Here is a 21,224-nt window from a genome sequence, read left to right as displayed (position 1 = left end):
AGTTTGTTCCCAGATTTTACAAGAAAATGAAATCTTTAAGATGCCTATTTGTGAATCAGATCGTTTATTTTCCTAGGTAATCTCCTTTGTGGGAAAATAAGATGATACAGAAAATAACTATTTCACCAAAATGCACCTATTTTCCAGCTTGCTGGGAAGATAATCCTCATCTCTTTCATGCTGTTCATTTTCCCTAGGCTCCTCCATTTATTTTTCATCCAGTATACTTTACCTGTGCTCCACTGCTAGCAGAACCACCTACTTCTACTGCTAGGTAATCAAACTCTTGTAAAGATTCCTCCTAGGTACCAGGTTTAAACTTCCTATTATTTGCCTGAGCATCAGAAAGAGCATCTCTCTGGAATTCTGAATCAGAGCAGAGAAAAGCATCTATTTGGGACTGGAGCTGCTAACTTTCTCTCTGCTGAGGCAGGCAGCAAAGGGAAAGAGATGCCATTACAGATGTCTGAACAGTTTTGTGCAACAATTCTCCACAACACACCCCTGGGCTCAAGACACTGAACTAGGCTAAAATACTCAGGATCAGTTCTTGAAGCTCGAGACAGTCCCAGAACTTGGGAAAAGGCAAAAAGCTAATGTGTATTCCATTTCCAAGTTTCCATTAGATTCCACAATTTTAAACTACATAAACAAAAAGAACCCATGAAAATTACTTTATAAGGGTAATGTTCATAACTGAAATAGAATCAGAAAAAATAGTTTCCAAAACCAGCTGTTCTCAGATTTTAACTCCAATTCTAAGCATAAGCCCAAATAAGAATTACAATTCTCATACTTCAGGTTTTCAAAGAAGCTGTAATCTGTGACTAAAGTGTAGCCAATTAACCACAGTTTAATTCCATTGCCTGGAATATTTTACAATTTTGTTGATTCAGATCTTTCTGATGTTGTTTCTTCTTCTCAGAAGATCCACTGTAAAACCTTTTTGCCTAAGCTCTCATTAACGACCTCAAGAATAAACAAACATCCCCACTGTGGACATAATGTCTTTGAAAGTGTGGTTCCATCTTACGCAGGCACAGTGCTGGATGGCATAATCCTCCATTATTTTTGTTGTTCTCTCAGTGGTTTTCATCTACAAAACCAACAGGATTCTCCTTTGAGAATGAGGATTATTACAGGAGTAGAGCCACTAAGCAGCACACCTGTGTGTGCCACCAGCTTCTCATTTAACGGATACATTTATAGGCTTACAGCCCTCCTCCATAGAGGATTGAGACAAAGATTTTTCTACACTGCAGAAGTGGGTCTTGCCAGCAGTTTGATTTCTGTGGGGCTCTTAGGACTGTTTCGGGATTTTTGTCCTTTCGTGGGAGATGCATCCTTTCTTTTTGTCCATTAATGGTGAACAACTGTTATGTTTCATCCCTGCTACGTCTAAGAGAGAAAGTGGTCGTCATATCTGACCATAACATATCCCTCTACAGGGAGACTACTCAAAAAAGGAAAGAAGGAAGGACTTTAGCTTACAAAAATGGTGCTCAAATAAAACAAATACTGTTAGATGATTATTTTAGAAGTAGGTTAGAAGAAAATATAAATGTTCCATACTTCCCATAGGTAGTAAATGGTCATGTAGTGATAGCCTTATTTACACATACCAGTCTATATTGATTATGGTATCTTTAATTACAACTACTGGGCTGTATGCAGATTCACAGTACTGATTCTTTAAAAAAACCCAAAACGTTTCAGAGCTGTGTTACAAGAGTTAGGAATGACAGCTTTTACATGCCTGTTATTATTTTTTTTAACAGCATCCAGAGCACTGATAACAGATTGTTGACTTTCCAGGTGACTATGTGCAAGTTTGGGCTCAAAATGCTTTTTATAAAATATACATGAAACTTTAAAAATACATGCACTGTTCTTTTCAGACTTGAAAATGATAGCATGCTGAAGTATTTGTACAAAGTTTCAACACTGTTGTGACCAATAAAACTTTGGTCTCGGAACATCTCTGTTTTGTAATTCAGCAACAAATTGCTCAATCTAAATGAAGGCTTTGTTCTGACTCATTTTAATCATGTAGATAATCCCAAAAGAAATAAGAAGTGATCTGGATTTTACCCAAATTCCATACCTTCTTTCTACCCATATAAGAGTGTACTAAGGTACAGAAAAGTGAATGTACATATAAAATGTCTAATTGCATGCTGGTTTTTTCCTTGACTTAACCAAGAGAAAAGTAATAGGACCTTTGAGTACTACAAGATTATTTATGAAGTTCACTCCTGTGAGAAACTGTGCTTAGGAGAGGAAAAGGTTAGTTAGAGGAGAGAAAAAAGTTTTGTGCAGTCAGTGGTCATGGCTGGGGAAAAAACTGTGTTAAATATTGCCAACATTTATTGTGAATTTACAGGTTACATTACTGAAATCTGTACCTCAGTATAAACCAAAAATGGCAGTAGCCCAGAGGCTACAAACTCCACAAACCTGTACATTGCTAACAGTATTTTAAACAAATCCCTTCAAACTCTACAGACCGCTTGCTTTTAATACATTTAGAAGAGATACTTATTGAATTTATTTTCATTTATTTTAAGCAAAGTGTTTGATACACCTTAGCTGACCATAAAACTGTGCAACAACTTAGTATTATTTTCCTATTACCAAATCTGCTATGCCAATGATTTTTTTAAAAACAACTGTTGCAAAGCATACTGTCAGACTGTGAACACAGAAAACTACTAATGGAATACTTGTCTGTGTATGGGATAACAGACAAGTCTGAATGCTTTTCCCCTTTGACAACCTGTTTGAACAAAATGGAGGAGGAAAAAAGGAAGCATAATTACATGAGAAGTGGCAGCAGTGTTGGTTAAGGTGGTGCCATCTGACACAGCAGACATCTGGCTCAAGGTTGGGGAAGGTGTTTCAGAGCAGTCAGTAGTATCATAGCTACAAGTCTGCAGCTCATCTAGAATGGCTGTGGAGGACTCACTCACTGTGCGGGAGGAGCACTCACTCATGGCAGAATCTGTGCTTACAGAGGCTGTTTCGTTCCTGTGGATAATACTTTCAGAAGCTAGGTATGGGCATTTATATGAAAATTGTGAAAGGGCCGGGGTTTTATAAAAGTGTGAAGGCAAAAAATCATCAAGCGTTGGCAAAGAATATGATACTAGATGGGTGCCACTGTCTGGTGAGAAAGAGGCTCTGTTAACTGGTACCACAGGAGGAGGAAGAGGCAGTGGAGAAGCTTCTGTTGCTGTTTGTCTGTGTGTCTGTGAAGCATTTACCTCCATCACAGGGGCAGTTACTTTCTGGTTTCCAAGCTGAGATTTGAGGAAAAAAAAATAAGAAAAGAAACAGATTACCAAATGAATAAAAAACTTTTCCCTTTGCCTCTTGCTGTGTGAGGGAGACTTACAAAAGCGTAAGTTCTTCAGCAGCCCAAGGAAGTTTACATTCACATGGATTAGGAAATAAATCAACCACGCTCTATATTAAAGTAGGAAAACATGAAAGAAATAAATGCATCAACTACTAGTGGAAGCAATGCCAGAAACCATAGTGTGCTGGGGATGAATATTCATAATATACTACATATATTAATGATCTCAGTTATGCATTGAGAAGGTTCATGCTATTTTATACTTCACATAAATATGAGGGTAGAGACTGTCATGTTCATTTTGTTTGTAAAAGAAAAAAAGTATCTGCAAGTCTGATCTCTGTAAATGTTGCTCTCTTTTTTGTCAAAGGACAAGTATCATTTTGAAATTAACTGTAATGTACAGAGGGGCAGGACTGCAACCTAAATGGAAACACTAATATTGAATGTTTATATGATCTGCAAGCAATAGGTTGTGGACTTTTTTGCCTCTTGTGACTGACTACATCTTCTCCACTGCCTCTCTGATAAAAACATTTCAATGATGTTTCAATGAATTTCCAAGCACCCTGGAAGCACCCTGTCAGCCTACTGGATAAAGCATATGCACAGGAGCCTTTTCAACATTAGAGGACACAAGGATTGTTAGGTATAAATCTGAGGAACAACAAAGATTGGGAGCACAAGAACAGGACAAGGATGACTTTGTACTGAAACAAAACAGACTAGTTGTTTGACCTTGGTGTAATTCCTTAAAGGTATAGGGCAACGTCCTCATGAGAGTGCCTCTGAAAACTGCCACACAATGTATGAGCTTTATGTTCTGTTATTTCAAATCAGTCACAGGACATTGTGTTTAAACTAGTAGTGAAACTGGCTTTTTGCATCTGCAACTTCTTTTTGAATTAAAGATACATGAAAAGCATGCTGGCATCCAATCTTCATTAAACAGCTGCACAAATCCTTCTATACTGCCTATTAGCCACAAGCTTTCAATCAATTCCTGAAGTACGTCAAAATACTGCCTACTTCAGCACTAATGGTTTCACTTTTGATAGGGCTGAGGAACTCTGGAATAGCTGCAGGGAAAGAGCATTTTGGATTTTTAATTTATATAAAATAGAGGACAGTAAGATACCATATGCAGTAATTACTACTTAAAGCAACATTTACTCATAGATATCACATTGCTACCAATAATATTATGGTTATTTCCTATGCTCAGAATAGGCAGATGTCCTTAAATCTAATAATTCAAAAAATGTCTCAAACCATCAGATTAAAATGCCATTTTGGCATTTTAATCCAAAATCTGAAAATATCTTCTAAAGCCTTTATGGAAGACTTGGAACACAACCCAGATTGTGCTACTTATGAGAGGTCACTGGGGATCCAGTTCCATAATTCTTAATGAGATCAACTAGAATTTACACAAATAACCTTACTGAGGACAATGGGACCATCCCCATGAATAAGCATTTCAGAAAAGAATCTTAAGCATGTGAACAGATATCCATTACTTGTTCCAAATGGTTAAAAAGAACTCTTTGGCATTACTGGATCTCTGGGGTACACAAAAATAGCCAGAAGCTGCAGTTAAAACAGTGACAAAACTTAGTCAAACAACTTAAAATCCAAGCCTTATTCACAGCAATGTTTCAAATCTGCAACAAAAAAAAAAAAAAAAAAAAAAAATCTTTCCATAGAGTAAATCTGAACAGATTACTTCTTAATCAGAAAATCAGTAATTGTGTGTACGACTGTAAAAGATGATATGATTTTTAGAGATAACTAATTTGTCAATGGAAACTTCAAAGGAACAATGGAATACTATTAAAATAATTTAATAAAAAGCAATCATATGCAGATGTGAAACAGCTGGTTATACAGCATAGTATATCAGGGGTTTAAGATGTGTGCATTGATGTACACATAAAAGAAACAGCAAATTCACCTCACAGATACATAAAGGGAAGACAGAACTGTCATTCATGATGAATTTCATCATCCATGTCACAATCCAAGAGACATGAACCAGGAGATCATAATGCAATTATGAGGCAGAGCCAATATGAAGTGCTGAAGTTCTTGAGACCAGATATTCTCTCAGCATCCCCAGAAGAAAAGTTATGTATGACTGAGCCAAAATATGTAAATTGATCTCTAAATTGTTAAAATAACAGGAAATTTTGGAAACCTGAGAAACCTAGTGACTCTTCTGGCTTCAAACTGAGAAGACTGCTTGCATGCTTGAGAAAAGAAGGGATGGACAACACAAGAACAGATATTCAGGGTGCATCCAGAGAGCTAGTGAAATTGAGTTCTTAAGGAATTGAATTCATTGTGTTTGGCAAATAATAGCTGAGTTCATCAAGCCAAATTCTTAAAAAGAATATAAACAGTGTGGGTAGAAGGAATACAGCAATTCTAGTTACTAACTCCCAACATGAAGTTTCTCAGCTTTGTAGAGTAAAACTTGAATAATCTGCCTGCTTCTAGAATTCGGTCATAGGTACAACCATCACTCTGGGAGAGTGGCTGAAATAGTGATTTAAAACAGCATTATTTTCAAAAACTGATTATACCATTTAAAAACATGGAGTGTTGGTAAACTCTGAACAGATACATTTGGCTACTACTAATCCACATTTTTCATCACTGTGAAAAATATGAGAAGGACAAGGCTGAATGCGTTCCAGAAAACTTTTAATACCAGTTCCATTCAGTGTGCTTCAGATTAGGTTTGTTATTGTTATAGCGCAAGAAACGCTAGTGGAAGTCAGGCAGATTAAATGCCAAACACGTACGTAATCAATTAGAATGATGAAAAACTAGTTAGACTACATAATTATCCTGGGTTGTGGAGCAACACTTGAGAGAGAGATAAATGTCATCACAGTCTTGAAGTGAATTGAAGGTCTCAAGTGCAGCTTTCTGCTGGTCCTTAGAAATGTTCACCTTCCATCAAACAGTAGAATGTCAGGCCTGAACAATACAGATGCTACTCAATTCACATGAAGTAGACATGTGATTCCAGTATGGGTTTCAAAACCAGTCATCTATCATTTTAATGCAAGATCTGTGGGGAGTGGTGTGAGATTACTGATGACACCAAAGTGCTGGCCTTGCTTCAACAGTCAAGACACAGAAAAGGAGATTCAGAGTGAACAAACTCATTTTGTTAATACATAGCAGAGTTTAGTAGTCAACAATCAAATTACACCCATACGCTTGCACAAATGGGTAAAAATACCTCTATTTTTAATTGTTAAAAGCTAATGTCAAAATCTCCAAACTGATGCTGCAAGTTATAGTCCTATACCCATTTTTACCACCTAGACCTCTTATTCTGAGCTCAGCATAAGGAGGTGGAGTTCAGCTCTTGTGCAAATGCATACTAGTGATACAAAACTTAAAATGAAAATTATATGCTCGATTTTCTTTGCTTGCCATCTGTCCTCAAAATGTTGAAACCTGTCTTCTCTCCCTTCTACATCACTCAATGTATTGTCATTATCTAAGAAACAATAATGTATTAGATAAACTGATTCAGAAACATTTTTTTTTAATTCCAGCTTACTTTCCTTGATTCACGTGTCTACAGCTATAAGGCTGGCAAAAGAAACACTTTCATGAACATCTAGTAGAGTGAACACTAGGACTAAATCAAGTGTTCACTCATCTGTGGAATTCAAATAAACAGGACAACTGTTTTGCATCCTCGGTTTTAGAGAGCAATATCTATAACAAGAGGATGCTTATGAACCCAGGAACAAAAGGAACACAAAAAACACCAGGTGTTTATTTAAGAAGATGCAGCTCAAAATTCTTCATCAGTTCAGAACTTTTTCTTGTAAGAAACTTGGACAACAGAATTTACCTCCATCGGTCTCATACTAACAAATACTATTTCATCTGTTGAAATAGATTAGGTTATTTCCCCCTCATCTGCAGTATGGTTCAGAGCAACAGCATCTCTCAAGACTGTAATAATATAAAAAAACCGCTAATATTGAGCAACCTGAATGCTTTTCTTTTCATATATACTTTTAAGGGGTTTAACCTTTGTCTGAGTAGGAGTGTTTACAGAATGTCATTTGGTGAGCCATACAACACTTCTGCTTGCTCCTAAGGTTTCAGCAGATAAGCTCTGAAATGAAGTGCAAATAGGCACACAAACATAACAAGATACATTAAAAAATACTGCAAAATTGTTGTGCATGAACTTGGACCATACAAGCTCTCTCTTGGCTGTATTTCTCCATGCTTTGTGACATAATATAGTTGTACATGTTCCCTACACACATAGATAATCACACATGTACAGTATTTCTCATTCACCACCTCTTAAGAAGTGATGATTAGCCAATCTTACATCATTCTCCTCCACATACATAAACCCATATGCAGAGGGAGAATTGTTTGTTTTTACAGCGCCTTTCTAAATGTGTTTGGTTTTTGAGAGTTTCTGTGGCAGCTTTGAACATTGCTGGTGGGCCTAATCTACAGTCTGAGAGCATATATAGCTTAACACAAGAACCTATGATCTGCATATACAAAGTATTTCAACTGGTGTACAAAGTCCTGTAGAGCTTGCAAATCTAAAACAATTTTAAAAATGAAAGTAATATTATGCATAGTATACTGAAAGTTAATTTGTCTATGTGAGAGAAATTGTGAACTTTGCAAATACCATGAGATTTAGCTCTAAAGGAGATCATAATTTTTGGCATTAGTTAGAACAGTTCAAGATTTCAACCAGAGATCTGAGTCAGAAAACAAATCTTCTTAGACATATAGCTGTGGCCTTTATTTCTAACTGTAGCCCATGGCATCTTGGCTTTGGACCTCACCTGATGCAAAATTTTACACCACCTCACATGCTGATTTGTCTTAGGTATCTATTTGAACAGAGCTAGCAAAACCCACTGGCTCCGTGACTCGATGGTGATGCCAGATACACCTCTTCACGCTAATGTTTAGAATTTATTTCAAAGTTGAACATCAAGAAGGATGTCACCTGAAATTTGCAGGCAAGAGATCAATAAAGGGATGCAGTTTGAAAAGCTGGCTATATTCCTTAATGATTCCTGTGATCAACTGAAAATTTTAGCATTTTATTCAGAGAAACCCAGTTGCCAAATTTCAGATCATTCTTCCCACACTCTGAAACCAAGGAGAAGGCAGTAAAATGAGTGTAGAATTGCCAAACAAGTCACATCTACTTTTCTGACTTCTGTCAGCGCATACTGAAACTAAAACAGTCTCTAAAATAAAAAGAAATTGCAAATTGTGTTTTGACTTTTAAAATTCTAAAAAAAAAGTAGCTAGACGATAAATTCTTTTTAGTCATTCAGATTAAAGTTTGAGTATTATTCTGGATCATAAAAAAGCTATTTCCCCTAAGTCTCGTTAGCTGTCATAAAACTACTTTCTGTTTGAGAGACACTTTGATTTATCTGAGCATACATATATAATGCATCATATTGCTAACAGGCTGAACAACTACTAAGTGAAAAGAAAACACAGATGCATAAGTTGTATTGGCCACATTTACACCTGTTCTACTGTTTGACCTTGATGTCCATATTTAAAAGGATTGCAAGCCTTACTCAGCCTTCCTTACTGGTTATGACCTGATTTCTTTACTGTGGCTCTTGCTTGAACTGACATCCTACTTGACAAAAATCACTAAGTAGCAAACTGGTTCTTTTTGAGGGTAAAGCAACTTGTTTTTCTCAAAATGTTTTAAATTTTATATAGCCTAAAAAAAAGGTTTAAGATCATAGTTTTATCTCTAATCTTGAGAATGACAAATGTGATTAATTCTTCCGTGCTCCCATTTGCTAATGGAATGAATTCAAAAGGAGCATTGCAAATTCTTGCCATATAATTTCAGAGAGCTTTGTTCTGATCAAAATTTTTACTTGGAAGTTGGAGGGGGGAATTGACATATTACAACTTGTAAAACTATCCTGTAGCTACTGCAGATACTTGTGGCTTCCAGAGTAAAGACCTGGTTGAATGAGATCCTCTGAAAGAACCACAGTCTGAGAGAGCAGATGTGTTACTGACAACAGGGCTGTCAAGAGACTAAGTTTGCAAGATTGTGCCTATTTACTTCAGAGTAGCCCCACTGATTTCAGCAGAACTAGATGAACACAAATATGCCATGATGGGATCCTCACTCAGACAAAGCTTTGAGGCAGATATGCCTAGACCTATATCAATCCCTACCTCCAACCAAAGGGCTTTCAAATTCAGATAAGATGGTATATTGGTAGATATATTAGAATAATTAACTTTTTAAATAGAAAAATCTTAATGTGACTAGTCAAAGCAGAATAGAAATGGCAAAGTTTATTCAGAGCTCTCTTTCTGCCTAGTACATATTTGCTGCTGCTTTATTGCTCCCAGGTTTATTTTATTTGACTCAGTAACTTTTTGAATGGCAATAAACTGTGCTCAGACTCCTGTGGTCCTATACTGTGTGCTTGACACTCCCATTTCTCCTACATGAAACCAGTATAGTTAAAGAACTTTAATCTCAGTAGGCATAGGGTATAGGAGAAACAGAGGGCCTTAAAAGTTCAGTGCTTTGTGATGCTTCTGGATGGTTGACAAAAGATTTTGTCAACCCATTTTCTTTAAAAAGAGCTATTGCACAGGACACATAGGAGACAGCAGTGACTAGCCTTGCAGAAAGCACCAACCGACAAAATATATTTTTTGGTGGCCCTAGGAAACCGGCAGAGCTGCATCTGTAAAAACACCCCCAACCCAACTCTTTTCTATCCATACTTGATCCTTCCAGCACCTATGGCAGCATAATGCTTTTATGCAACCCTCTCTAGAAAGAGCCACTTAAGCAGATGCATCACCTACAATTCACTAATTTCCTATTGTGTATTTACACTCCATAGAGTGTTCACAAAGGAACAAAGAAGTCTACCTTCCAGCTCAGCTGGGTTAAGTTGTTTTGTTTTGTGTGTGGGTTTTTTTGTTTTTGTTTTTGTTTTGTTTTTTTTTTTTTTACAATACCCTTCCAAAAACTTCATGTTTTGTTCACTTCTGTTTTGATCCATGTCACAGGTAGTTTTACCCAGGAAACACAAGGTCTAACTTTGATAATGTAAGTATAACTAAACAGACGGTTATTAAGTGATTCATGAATGATCTAAAATAAAAGATGGAAAAATTAAATATACCACATGGCATTCTGCAGCCTGTGAAGAAGGAAGAACTGTAGACTTTTGTCCCAAATCCTTTGAAGCCATCTTTGAAGTGTCTGGAGAAATACTAGGTGGATGTTCTTGGATTTCAGGCTCTGCTTTATTGTCAGGGATGGGAGCTATCTGAACGGAAAGAGATGCTGTGTGTATCTCAGGCACAGGGTTACAGGCAGGTGAGACAGGCCTTTGCGGAAATACGGGCACTTCAATGGGCTTGAGCTGTTGCTGGATATTACAATGAATGCTACTCGCTGGGTCATGTGTCCGGGTTAATTTCAGGGTAGATACCCTACGTTTTTGAGACTGCTGCCTTTGGCCTTGATGGAGAGTAGTACTAATACCAGCTACTGCGCTTGTGTCTGCACTGCAGATTGAGGTCAGTGGTTTAATGATTTTTTGTGCATAGGACACACTTGTGTTAGATGTTTGAGAAGACATTGTCTCCTGGACAGACTCCTCGTTAGTGTAATAGGCAGTATCTGTGGGAAGGTGTTTAGCTGGACCGGTTGTTACTGCCCGGAGATTAATTTCGTTCTCGTGATTAGTTACTCTTGCTTTCTGTAAACTTTCTTTTCTAGGGGGTGGCAGAGGTGCCTTATTTGCCAAAAGCATCCACACACAGCAAAATAACATTGAAGAAGAAACAGAAAGAAAGTAAATGTTAGCAGGAGATACAACTCAGTTTGACTTTTATCTTTAAATAAAGGAACTAGCAACTTAAGGGGCTTCATCCCAACATTGCTCAATTCAATGGACAATTGAGTTGGTCAGGTTCCCACCACCTTCTGCTGTGCAGGGTTGTACAGCTTGTGTTTAGAAAGCAGATGTTCCATTTGTTTAGAGTAAACTGGGATCAGAAGAGAGCCCACAGTAGTCCATTTTCTTTTAAAAAAATAAATTATTACACTGAATAAGAATTATTACTGTGAAATTGTTCAGATATGTAACTAATTTCCAAAGCTAAAACGCATATATAAAACACACAGAGCCTCTTAAATCCTTGAATTAAAACAGTAACAGAGACAGTATTGCGTTGGTATGTTAATCTTCTTCGGACAGATAAGTAAGTTTTCAAGTTAAGTGGCTTTTTTTTTAGTGTGCTCTAATTATATTGTTCTGCAAAACAGGCAGAAATATTGTCTACCTTATAATTAATAAACCTTTACCCTCAGATATTATTTTCATGACTGATGCATTTCTCCAAGTGTAAAATATTAATAAATACTCTTTGAAGTCTGGGAACATTCCTAGAAAGCTTTTATTTGTGTTTGACCTACTTTTACTTAGCTGACTGTCTTGTTCACTAAAAGCAATTTCTGGTAATTAACCTGAAGGCATTCATCCTGTGTGGAGTATAATTTATCTATGCAGTAAAACAGTTTTTAATGACCCATATGAACAGGTGATAAACACTATCTAGAAGACATCAGGACAATGTTCCATAGAGTTATCCCATCTAACCCCCGAGAATAACCCACACACAAATGTCAAAGCATGAAACTTGGTGTGTTTAGTTTTACCTGAGTAGGTGATTTTTTATCCTGTAGATTTGGCCGCACGCTCCTAAAACCTTTTGCTGTAAGAGATGAACTGCTAGCATCTCCATTCAGTGTCTCTCTACTTCCATCATTGTAAGATCTCCAAGCTTTTGTGATGAAAAAAGAATCAAACCATTTTTTTTGGTGATTAGTAGATCTCTGTATTGCTATCATCATAGCAACCCAGCTATTAAACAAACTGTGGAAAAGTTTACCTGCTACACAACTGACATTGCTGATGTTATAACCATGGAAGTTGTAAGAACAGGGCTAAAGCTGCCACTTTACAAAATATTTATCTTTAAAATTTAGAAAACTCAGCCATTGACAATACTGCTGGTAGCAGTTTGATGTCTCCCCACAACATTCGTACAGACTATGGGTTTTAACCTTGGGAGTACTTTTGAGATGTTGGTGCTTCAGCCTGTTATAAAGCAGGCTGAAGTACTTTCACAGATTAGGTTCTTCAGGAACTTCACAGACACATCAGATTTTGAAAAACGTTCCAGCTCACATAAAGTTAGTTTTATCCTGGCAGTTTCACCAAATTTTACCACAACACACTATTAGTTGTTTCAATAACACATGTTATTTCCAAATCTGAATTAAACCTCAATTTTCCAACTGACCACGTTTTGTCTCTATCCTCAGAGCTGAAAAGCTCTCAAGGCATTGTCCAAACATAGAGGGAGATACTATCTTGCCTCAACAAGTTACAGATATGAAGACAAAATATCTTAAGGGGCTGGGAAAAGTTACACATTATGTGAGCATGCCACTAAGTTGGGTGGGCAGAACTTGCAATCCTGAGAAAGGAACTAAAAATGAAATAGCAAGTGCCACTGAATCTAACGGTGGCAAATTAGCAGTCTGTATTCTCCCACACAATTCATTTTCTGACAATATATGCTGTGTTATAGGAAATACTGCTTTCAAACGAGACCTGAATTTGAGGTCTTAACCACTTGCTATTATTATTACAATTTCAGTGGTGCTTTCCTAAAAGAATGTGGATGTATGGAGTAATGAAATCAAATAAATGGAAGATTGATATAACTAATCCACTTACATATTACACTGATGCATAAATAACACAGTGTTTTACTTACCTGAATCTGGAGACTGAGAATCAGATCCTGAAAAAGAAACATCCAATATTAATTTGTGTTAGAAATAAAAACATTATGACACAACTTTAAATATATGTAGGAGTCTTTTTGTTCAGTTACCTAACTCCCTCCTGTTACCTAAGCACACCTTAGAATATTAGACCATAGGTAACTGTGAAATGTTTATTACACAAATTCTACAGAAGATTATAGTGTGCTGAGAGTTACTGTTATTTAATCACTGCTATTTCAGACAGTCAATAATAAACAAACATTTGCTGTGTTTTTTTTCCAGTAAATACTGTGATATACTACCATCTAAAATCTAGACATCAAAAGAAATATCATCCCTTTAAGATGAGCTGGAAACGTTTAATTCAAAACCAAGAAAGATGCCTACAGATTCTGTCAGGATTTTCTCTCCCCCTTCACACCAGAATGTGTGATGCTTTCTTCATCACTTCAAAGCAAAACACAGAAACTGATACATACATGCTGCCAGCACAGAACAGATTTGAAATTCTGGTGGTTTTTTGTATTATTTGTAGATATATTAGTGTCTCTTCTCCTAAATAAACTAAAATTATGACATCTCTAAAAATTAAAATATTTTTAATGTACAATAATTATAGTACTGAGAATATTCCTTATCACTAATTTTAAGTGCAACAAAGCAAGACATTAAGAGACATGTAATATATTACATGCTTAAATGATAAAAATTTGTTAGAAGAGTTGCTAAGAAATAAGAAATAAGTTTTCTTAAATTTACATACATGCAGTAATCCCAATAACCCTTCCACTATCCTTACAAAGAGTAGCAACTAAATTTTTCATTTGCTTCATAAATTCTAACAGTTCTTATTTCTAGGGATTAGTCCTGTATTTGAAAGATCAAAACACAACGACTTTATCTTGAAATTACTTTCTGGCTCATTCTTTATTCAGCTTCCTGTATTATAATTGTTTGGTGTGGACACTGCACATTCAGACTGGTGTAAATTAGTCTACACCACTCAAGATTCTTTACTGATTTATACTTACAACTACTTAATTCACAGGGCAGCCGATACACATTAAGATTTAATTTTGCAAAACCAGATATGAGTATTGCTAAGAAACAGTTCTTCCTGTCTACTGAATATTCTGCATGTTTTTACTGTTTTAAACATGTTTAGGATGCTTGATAAATGATTTTTTAAAAAGTTAATCTGGCTTCTGACGATCATTTTACAACAACATTCAGATTCTTTTCCTCTGAGAAGAGTTTTCAAGCAAGTTGCAATAAACAAAGTTGTTAATAAACAAAACCTACTTTTCACGCTGTGTTGAGACCCAAAATACCCATCAAAGTAAAAATAAATTTATAAATAACTGATTTTTCCTCAGTCTTCCTAATTTTTTTCATTAATGGCTACTAAGCATAGGCAGAGAGAAATTAAGTCTACTTTTTAAAGAGCATTGTGGAAGTAATAGACCTGTCAGTGGAATAGAAAATATGGTTACCTTCTCCTCCTTGCACAGTAATATTGCAGGAATGCGTAACACTATAGAAAAGCCATTCAAGAGTAGTATCTCACTGGTTAGCAGTTATACCTGAGGCCAGAAGGTTTGGAGAACTCTGAACTCTCTTCACAGCTGTTAATGTGACAGACATTGCAGCACGTTTGCGAGCACACCCACCGCTATCTGGAAGCACAAAACAATACAGACAGCAGCCCCAGACAAAGGGAGCAAGCACATGCAACATATCACAGTGTGAGATATGCCAAACATACATGAAAATAAGCGTGCAGTTAGGGAACTGCTGCAGGAATGTGTAAATTTGCAAGTTTCACAGATTAGCAGAATACATAAAATTTCAGAAGCTTTAAACAACAATAAACGTCGCAGAAAATAAGAAAGAAGTATTTAATACTTAATCCACTAGGGAAATATATATATTCTGTTACCTGAAAGACTGCTTAATTACAGCTAATTAGTAAAAACAAACAAGTAATCAACATGAAGGATTAAGCATTCCGGAGTAACATTAATCAATAATCTGCGCTGTAAAATCATTTCATTGTATGCATTAGAAAGACACTATTCATAAATTAAGCTTATGTTTGATCAGCTGACAAAGTGCTTTTGTTCAGTCTTTTGGATCCTTTAAGCTCAAGAAACAAACTTACTAAGGCTGGCACGATTTTGTTGTTTTGATGGAACATCCTTGTTCTCCCTTTCCCCCCCTTCTATTTTATCTAATGGAAGATTAAAAAAATATATGTCTGGAACCCAATAACATCCCAAGGGAATGACTATATATCTAAAATTACTCTGAACAACCAGGAATGGAACAAAACCTTTCTTCTGGGTCTTGCATGACTCTTTCATCCCTTACTCTCTGCTCCTCTCTCACCTGACGCTGTCATTCCGTTTTATAAATACTTTGTTATTATTAGAAGGCAGCTTTCCCACAATGTAGCTTTTTAGCAACTCTATCACAGTTGTAGAAGTTACATAAATTTTCTTCCTGATTATATTTAACTAGAATATTTTTCTGCTCCTCACTGTAATAATTATTTTACTTTTCATATTTGATATTACTGAAATACCATACAGGCCCCCACTGAAGTCAAGAAGAACCACAGCTACGATAGAGGCTCTAATGCTTTTTATATCTGTATCGTAAGACAGGGAGTTTTACAAAATTCTGTTTAAGGAAGACCTGCAACCTATTAGTGGAAAGTATTTCCTATGATAGCAGTAATTTGAGCCACAGAGACATCTTTAACCCGCATCTGCAAGAGATGTGAGCTCCTGGTACTTCTTTGCTCATTCCAATATTCCCCTGAAATAGCAGAGCCCTCTGGCCACAGGTCTTGCAGGATATGCATTAAGTAGTTGTTAAGGTTGGCAAACATCAGAGCCACTGCCCCAGGTGTAAGCGGTTCCAAAGACTCATTGTGAATTCCAATCCTCAAAGCAGAAGGCCCAAATGATTTCAGTCAGCAATAGTTGAAAGCAATACATTATGTGAGATTAATTATTGGCATTGTGCATGTGAAACAAAGGCAACGGCTATCAAATCTGCACATTTGTTTTAGTTTGCTTACATAAATATAGAATGGCAATGGTAACTAAAATAACTTTCTCCATTCTTGTATTCCCCCCCTTCCCCAACATACACCAGAAGCAATTCCAAAGAGATTTTATGATGTGTTGATATTGAGGTTCTGTTCTTATCTGAATACTGGCAGACTTTGACAGCATACTTTATTTGATTAATACAAGCTAACAGGCAAACAGTTTTGTTATACTTTCACATCTTTTATTCAAACAAAGCGATGCTTTATTTGTATTTTTGCAAGAGCTACCTTCCCGAATTTCAGGATAGAGAAACTGAAGTGGGAGGAAAGGAAGACAACGAGAAAGCTGACTACAAATATTTTGTCACTGTAACTTCAAGAAATTCTGCTTCAAATTAATTTTTAACGTAACTGAACTGAGTCAGAGTTTTATACTTAGTGGAACCATTATTTAGCAAAGTGTTTGACATGGCTTCATACAAGATAGCTAAAACAGATGTAGTAACTGACTATATTCATATATGCATACAACATTTAACCCTATATATATATCTAAGCCCATAAGCAAGTCGGTACCTGCAATAACATTCTCAGTACCTGTACAAAATAATGAGAATCAATTAGCACTCAAGATATAACCACACAAATATGCCATATTAAGTTGTGCAAAATTTCTAATAAAATACGAATGTGTGTGGGCAAGCACATATTTATGCATGATGGACTCCATCTTCCCACCTTTCTTCAGGCCAGGCTCCCATTAAATCAAGGGCATCATGTCTGAATGAGGATCAGAAAAATCTGCATACTGCCTCAAAAGAGGCAGTTTTCAAACTGCTTCCCTTATCTGTATGGCCTTACACAGTTGAACTTCAAGAGGCTTATTCCAGCCTGTACTCCTTTTTCATAGCTCCATCAAATTTCCAGCAAATGCTAACTATATTCACCCAGATTCTTGAAGTCCAAATAACACCAGAAAGCTCTAAGTCTAGAGAACAGAAAATTCAAAAACAGTAAGGGAGGCTGAATTAATTATCATCTGCTCATTTCACTTGCAAACGATAAGCAATTAATATTGCACAGCTGTTACTCAAGGAACAAATGAGGATTTGTGAAACAACCTATACAAAATGTATGCATATATAGAAAATGAAACGTGTGTAAATATGTATACACACACGCACAATTCTCTATGCTTTTGACAAGACAAATTCTTCAGGAGTGACTGTTCTAACAGACCTGAATCAGCTAAGGTCTGCAGGCAATAATAAAATATGAAGTTAGGCAATAATTCACAATCTAAACAGCTGCCTAAAATGCAAATCCAGCTCAAATCAGGACTTAGCACGGTTGGTGCCTATATATTATTTTGCAAGCCCTACATACTCCCATTAAATAAGGAAAAAGACAAATAAGCATCCTTAGCAGATACTGCAGAAAATGAAGGAGACAGGGGAGGTAAGGATCTGGTGAGACATGTTTCTGACAGTATCTTGCAGAGTAAGGGCCGTATAGGGATGAACTCTTGAATGCTAGGGTCAATGTTGCAGACTTACCTTTAAAGAGAGAAAAAGAAAGAGCCACCCACTGACTGGAAAAGAGAGCCGAGGTGGTGGCTTGCTCTCCAGCTAGGAGGATGTCTGTATTTGTGCATGTATCCTAATGCTCTCTGTGGTGGGGCTCTGGATGCTCTCTTTGTCTTGTTAGCTCACCATTCAGCTCCTCTCCCTTTGCCAACTCTCCTCCTGCATTTTTTCTCTTCATTCTTTCTCCATTCCTCACCTTTCCGTAGTTCTTTCTCTCTCCCTCCCTTAGTTCTGTGTCTCTCCACAAAAAAGCATTTTAACCCTTTCCCCCTAAATCTACAATCCCAACAACTGCTACAACTACAGGCAGTATCACCTTAAGTGAGCTGTATCTCTATTTGACAACTAGTCTATTGGTCAGCTCCTGCTCCAAAGCAGAATGGAGTCAATTCAAAACACCACTTTTATTTAGGAACATGGGTGTTTTTTTTGAAAAGACTGCTTCAGAGAATCAGTAAAAGCAGTGGCATAAACCAAGCTGGCAAAGATGAAAGGATGGTGACCTCTTGTGAAGAGGTCAGAGAGAGAAGCCAGGGCCAGGAAATTTTTAATAAGCTCTTACAACTCAAAGAAAAGAAAAATGGCACCCAAACATAATGTTTGCTGATCATTATTCCATCCACTGTACTTGTGAGTGGTATCACTCTCCCCTTTGTCTGCACAGTGAATTCAAGTTTAGAAGTCTTTAGATCAGGGATTCTTACTCCTCATTTGCATTCTGACCTTCTGAGGCAAATATATACTGCTGGATCCAACAGACCAAGACAGACGAAGCTGCTGCCTCTCCATGTCCCCAGGTCCAACCAGTAGTGAGCCTGTAGATGTATTCCCAGCAGACTCACACACAAGAGCACATGTATATACCACATACATACATGGCTAGCCACACAGATCACAGACACTCACAGCACTCACACAGACGGCACAATGGGCTCATTCCCCTCCCCCCTCTGGCTGAACAGGACAAAGGTCCACTAGTGAGAATATATATGCACGCATGTACAAGGTGGATCCTTCCAGCAACTGGGCTCAAACATTGCGTCTGCCATATGCTCCATGCCTGGACCCCAGGGCTGAGGCTCTCTTGGGGCAGTCCTGGGAGGGGCCAGGACAAGGGAGGCCCTTGTGCCTCCCTTCATTCCTCCAGAGTCTTTCATTTGGGTTCCTGCCTGCCCTTGTGCCCCTGTGCTCCTTTAGTCCTGTGGAGATGGGCCTTTGATGGCTTCTGTGATGGGCCTGGGAGTAGCGTGGCAGGGCAGGCTATTATTTCCACTTACCATCCTGCCACTCCGAGCTCCTCTGTGGGTGTGCAGATGAGCTTTTATCACATAACCTAACACTGACTACACAGATGAACCTACTATTATTTGGTTCTTTGATGCTGCTAAATTACAGCAGATAATCATTAAAAAAGTAAATTTTTGTAAAAAGCCTGAAACACTCAAGCTCACCTAATTTGCTTTAGTGATCTAAAAGGGGCTTCACAATCTCTTCAGGAACCCTGCAGGGTCCCAAGAATGTCTATTCTTGTCTTCCAGACAAAATGTAAGAGATTAGTCCATGGGATGACTTCCATTAATAATTTTAACAAACACAAAGTATTTGCAGTCTTCCAGAACTGCATACTTTTTCACTCTTGGCTGCTCTTTATGTAATTCATGTAATGCAAACAACTAACTTGTTTAATAATTTTAAAATCAGATGCATTTATCAAGAATTATCTGTACGAAACAGCCAAAATATTTATGGACCGACACTAAGAATTTGTTTTAGCATATTAACTTGTATCTATTCATTATTCCTCAATTCAGTTACATCTTCTCCAACATCAGCTATGCATGCACATATGTATGAACAATAAGCACATTTATCCTACGTTTTAATCTGATGTGAACTTCATGGGTAGCTCAGGTTTTCTGTGACTTAGTTTCTCAAGATATCTCACCAAGTTAATGATGTTCATCAAATCTGTAAAGTACCTGAAGACTTATTGATGAAACCCCCTACATATAGTTTCCTGTTGATGATCGCTGGGTTTAAAAAGTCACACGTTCTATTAGACTACTATTTTTAAATTATGACAGCATTTGAACACCAAGAGGAATTATGAGCTTAAGTACCTTTGGTACTTCTAAAAATCTCCCCTATATCTTATGTCTGTTTCTTTGCTTTTGCAAACATGTTTCATTGCCTTATGCTGTTGGATATTCCTTTCTAACATGTGGTACAGAATTAACATCAAATGCTAAAAAATCCCTCCCATATATGGTAGAGTATTGAAAACTAAAGCTCTTCAAAACATTTTCTCTGTAGACAAAAATATCTTCCGCAGGGTTTGCTGAGACAGACTGCCAAGTCTGCAGCCACAGGGAACACTGGATTAGAGGAGCCCACTCTAAACAGTAGATTTTTCTTTTCAAAGATGCATATACACTAGCTTTGCCACTTCAGCAGTTACTGGCATCAAACTAGAGTGCTCATTTATCCACAGGAGTAATTAATGAAATGCATATTTTTAAAACAAACTAGTGGCAAATCATCGTTATCTGATAGCCTCCAACTGCATCACGCAAATTTCTGTTATAAAGCTGTGAGAGCTGACAGTGAAATATATGTAAAACAAGAACTGCAGCACTCATTTGATGTTCAAAACCAACATATATAAGTATAAAAAGAAAAAAAAAGAGAAAGAAAAAAAAAAGAAAAAGAAGCAACATAGACGAGAACACCATGCAGAACATCTTCCACCTCAGTTACTCTCTCCCTTAGTAAAGTGATGCTTTATCAACAGATAAGTGCAAGATGTTCGCTCTCACACCCTACTCACTGGATTGTTTACCTTTTTTTTTTTTTACAGTGAGGAAATAACCTACATCAATAGAACTAATAGGAGATACCACATTTTTTGTCAATACCTCCTTTTAGTGCAGCTGGTAACATGCACATTAATATCAAGCATACATGGGATGAAAAATGTGTAAGCGCAAAGTAGATTAAAGTTCAGTTTACAATCATTATATCCTTAGGTAACTGGAAAGGATTTCAGGTGCATTCAGGTCTTTTAAGTCTGTTTTCAAGGGTGATCAGAAGACTCCCAATTTCCAATAGAAGTCATTCAGTCACATAGATTACTTAAATCTTATGTCTATTTCTCTTGAGAATTTCTAGCTTAAGTGAAAAATCTTAGTACAACATAGAATAAAGTAATACTTCAGAGCTACGGTAGCACAAACTGTCAATTTACCACTCTGTCCACATTTTTCAAAGTCGAAGCTATAAAATGACATCTATCATATGATTTTAACTCATATGATTGCAATGCACAACGTA

At 37.0% G+C, this 21,224-nt stretch overlaps 1 protein-coding gene across 9 annotated transcripts in view; it reads right to left on the bottom strand.

Moving 5' to 3' along the window:
- Positions 1-21,224, bottom strand: part of SORBS2 (sorbin and SH3 domain containing 2) — a 172,324-nt gene that overhangs the window by 66,328 nt on the left and 84,772 nt on the right. For 5 of the 9 annotated variants that reach the window (XM_074822707.1, XM_074822704.1, XM_074822706.1 and 2 more), the window contains 4 exons: positions 13,238-13,264; positions 12,111-12,235; positions 10,567-11,184; positions 2,820-3,299 (listed from right to left, as the gene is read on the bottom strand). In XM_074822707.1, coding sequence (XP_074678808.1) covers positions 2,820-3,299; positions 10,567-11,028 — 942 coding nt within the window. In that variant the 5' untranslated portion in view covers positions 11,029-11,184; positions 12,111-12,235; positions 13,238-13,264. Of the gene's footprint in view, positions 1-2,819; positions 3,300-10,566; positions 11,185-12,110; positions 12,236-13,237; positions 13,265-14,833; positions 14,927-21,224 lie in introns of all 9 variants that reach the window. The other 4 variants (XM_074822711.1, XM_074822712.1, XM_074822702.1 and 1 more) reach the window with 3 other exon arrangements.

Source organism: Strix aluco, chromosome 4 (genome assembly GCF_031877795.1).
Source record: "Strix aluco isolate bStrAlu1 chromosome 4, bStrAlu1.hap1, whole genome shotgun sequence".
In the NCBI taxonomy this organism is placed as follows: Eukaryota; Metazoa; Chordata; class Aves; order Strigiformes; family Strigidae; genus Strix; species Strix aluco.
Note: the sequence above shows the minus strand (reverse complement) of the source record. Positions and strands in the feature narration are given on the sequence as shown.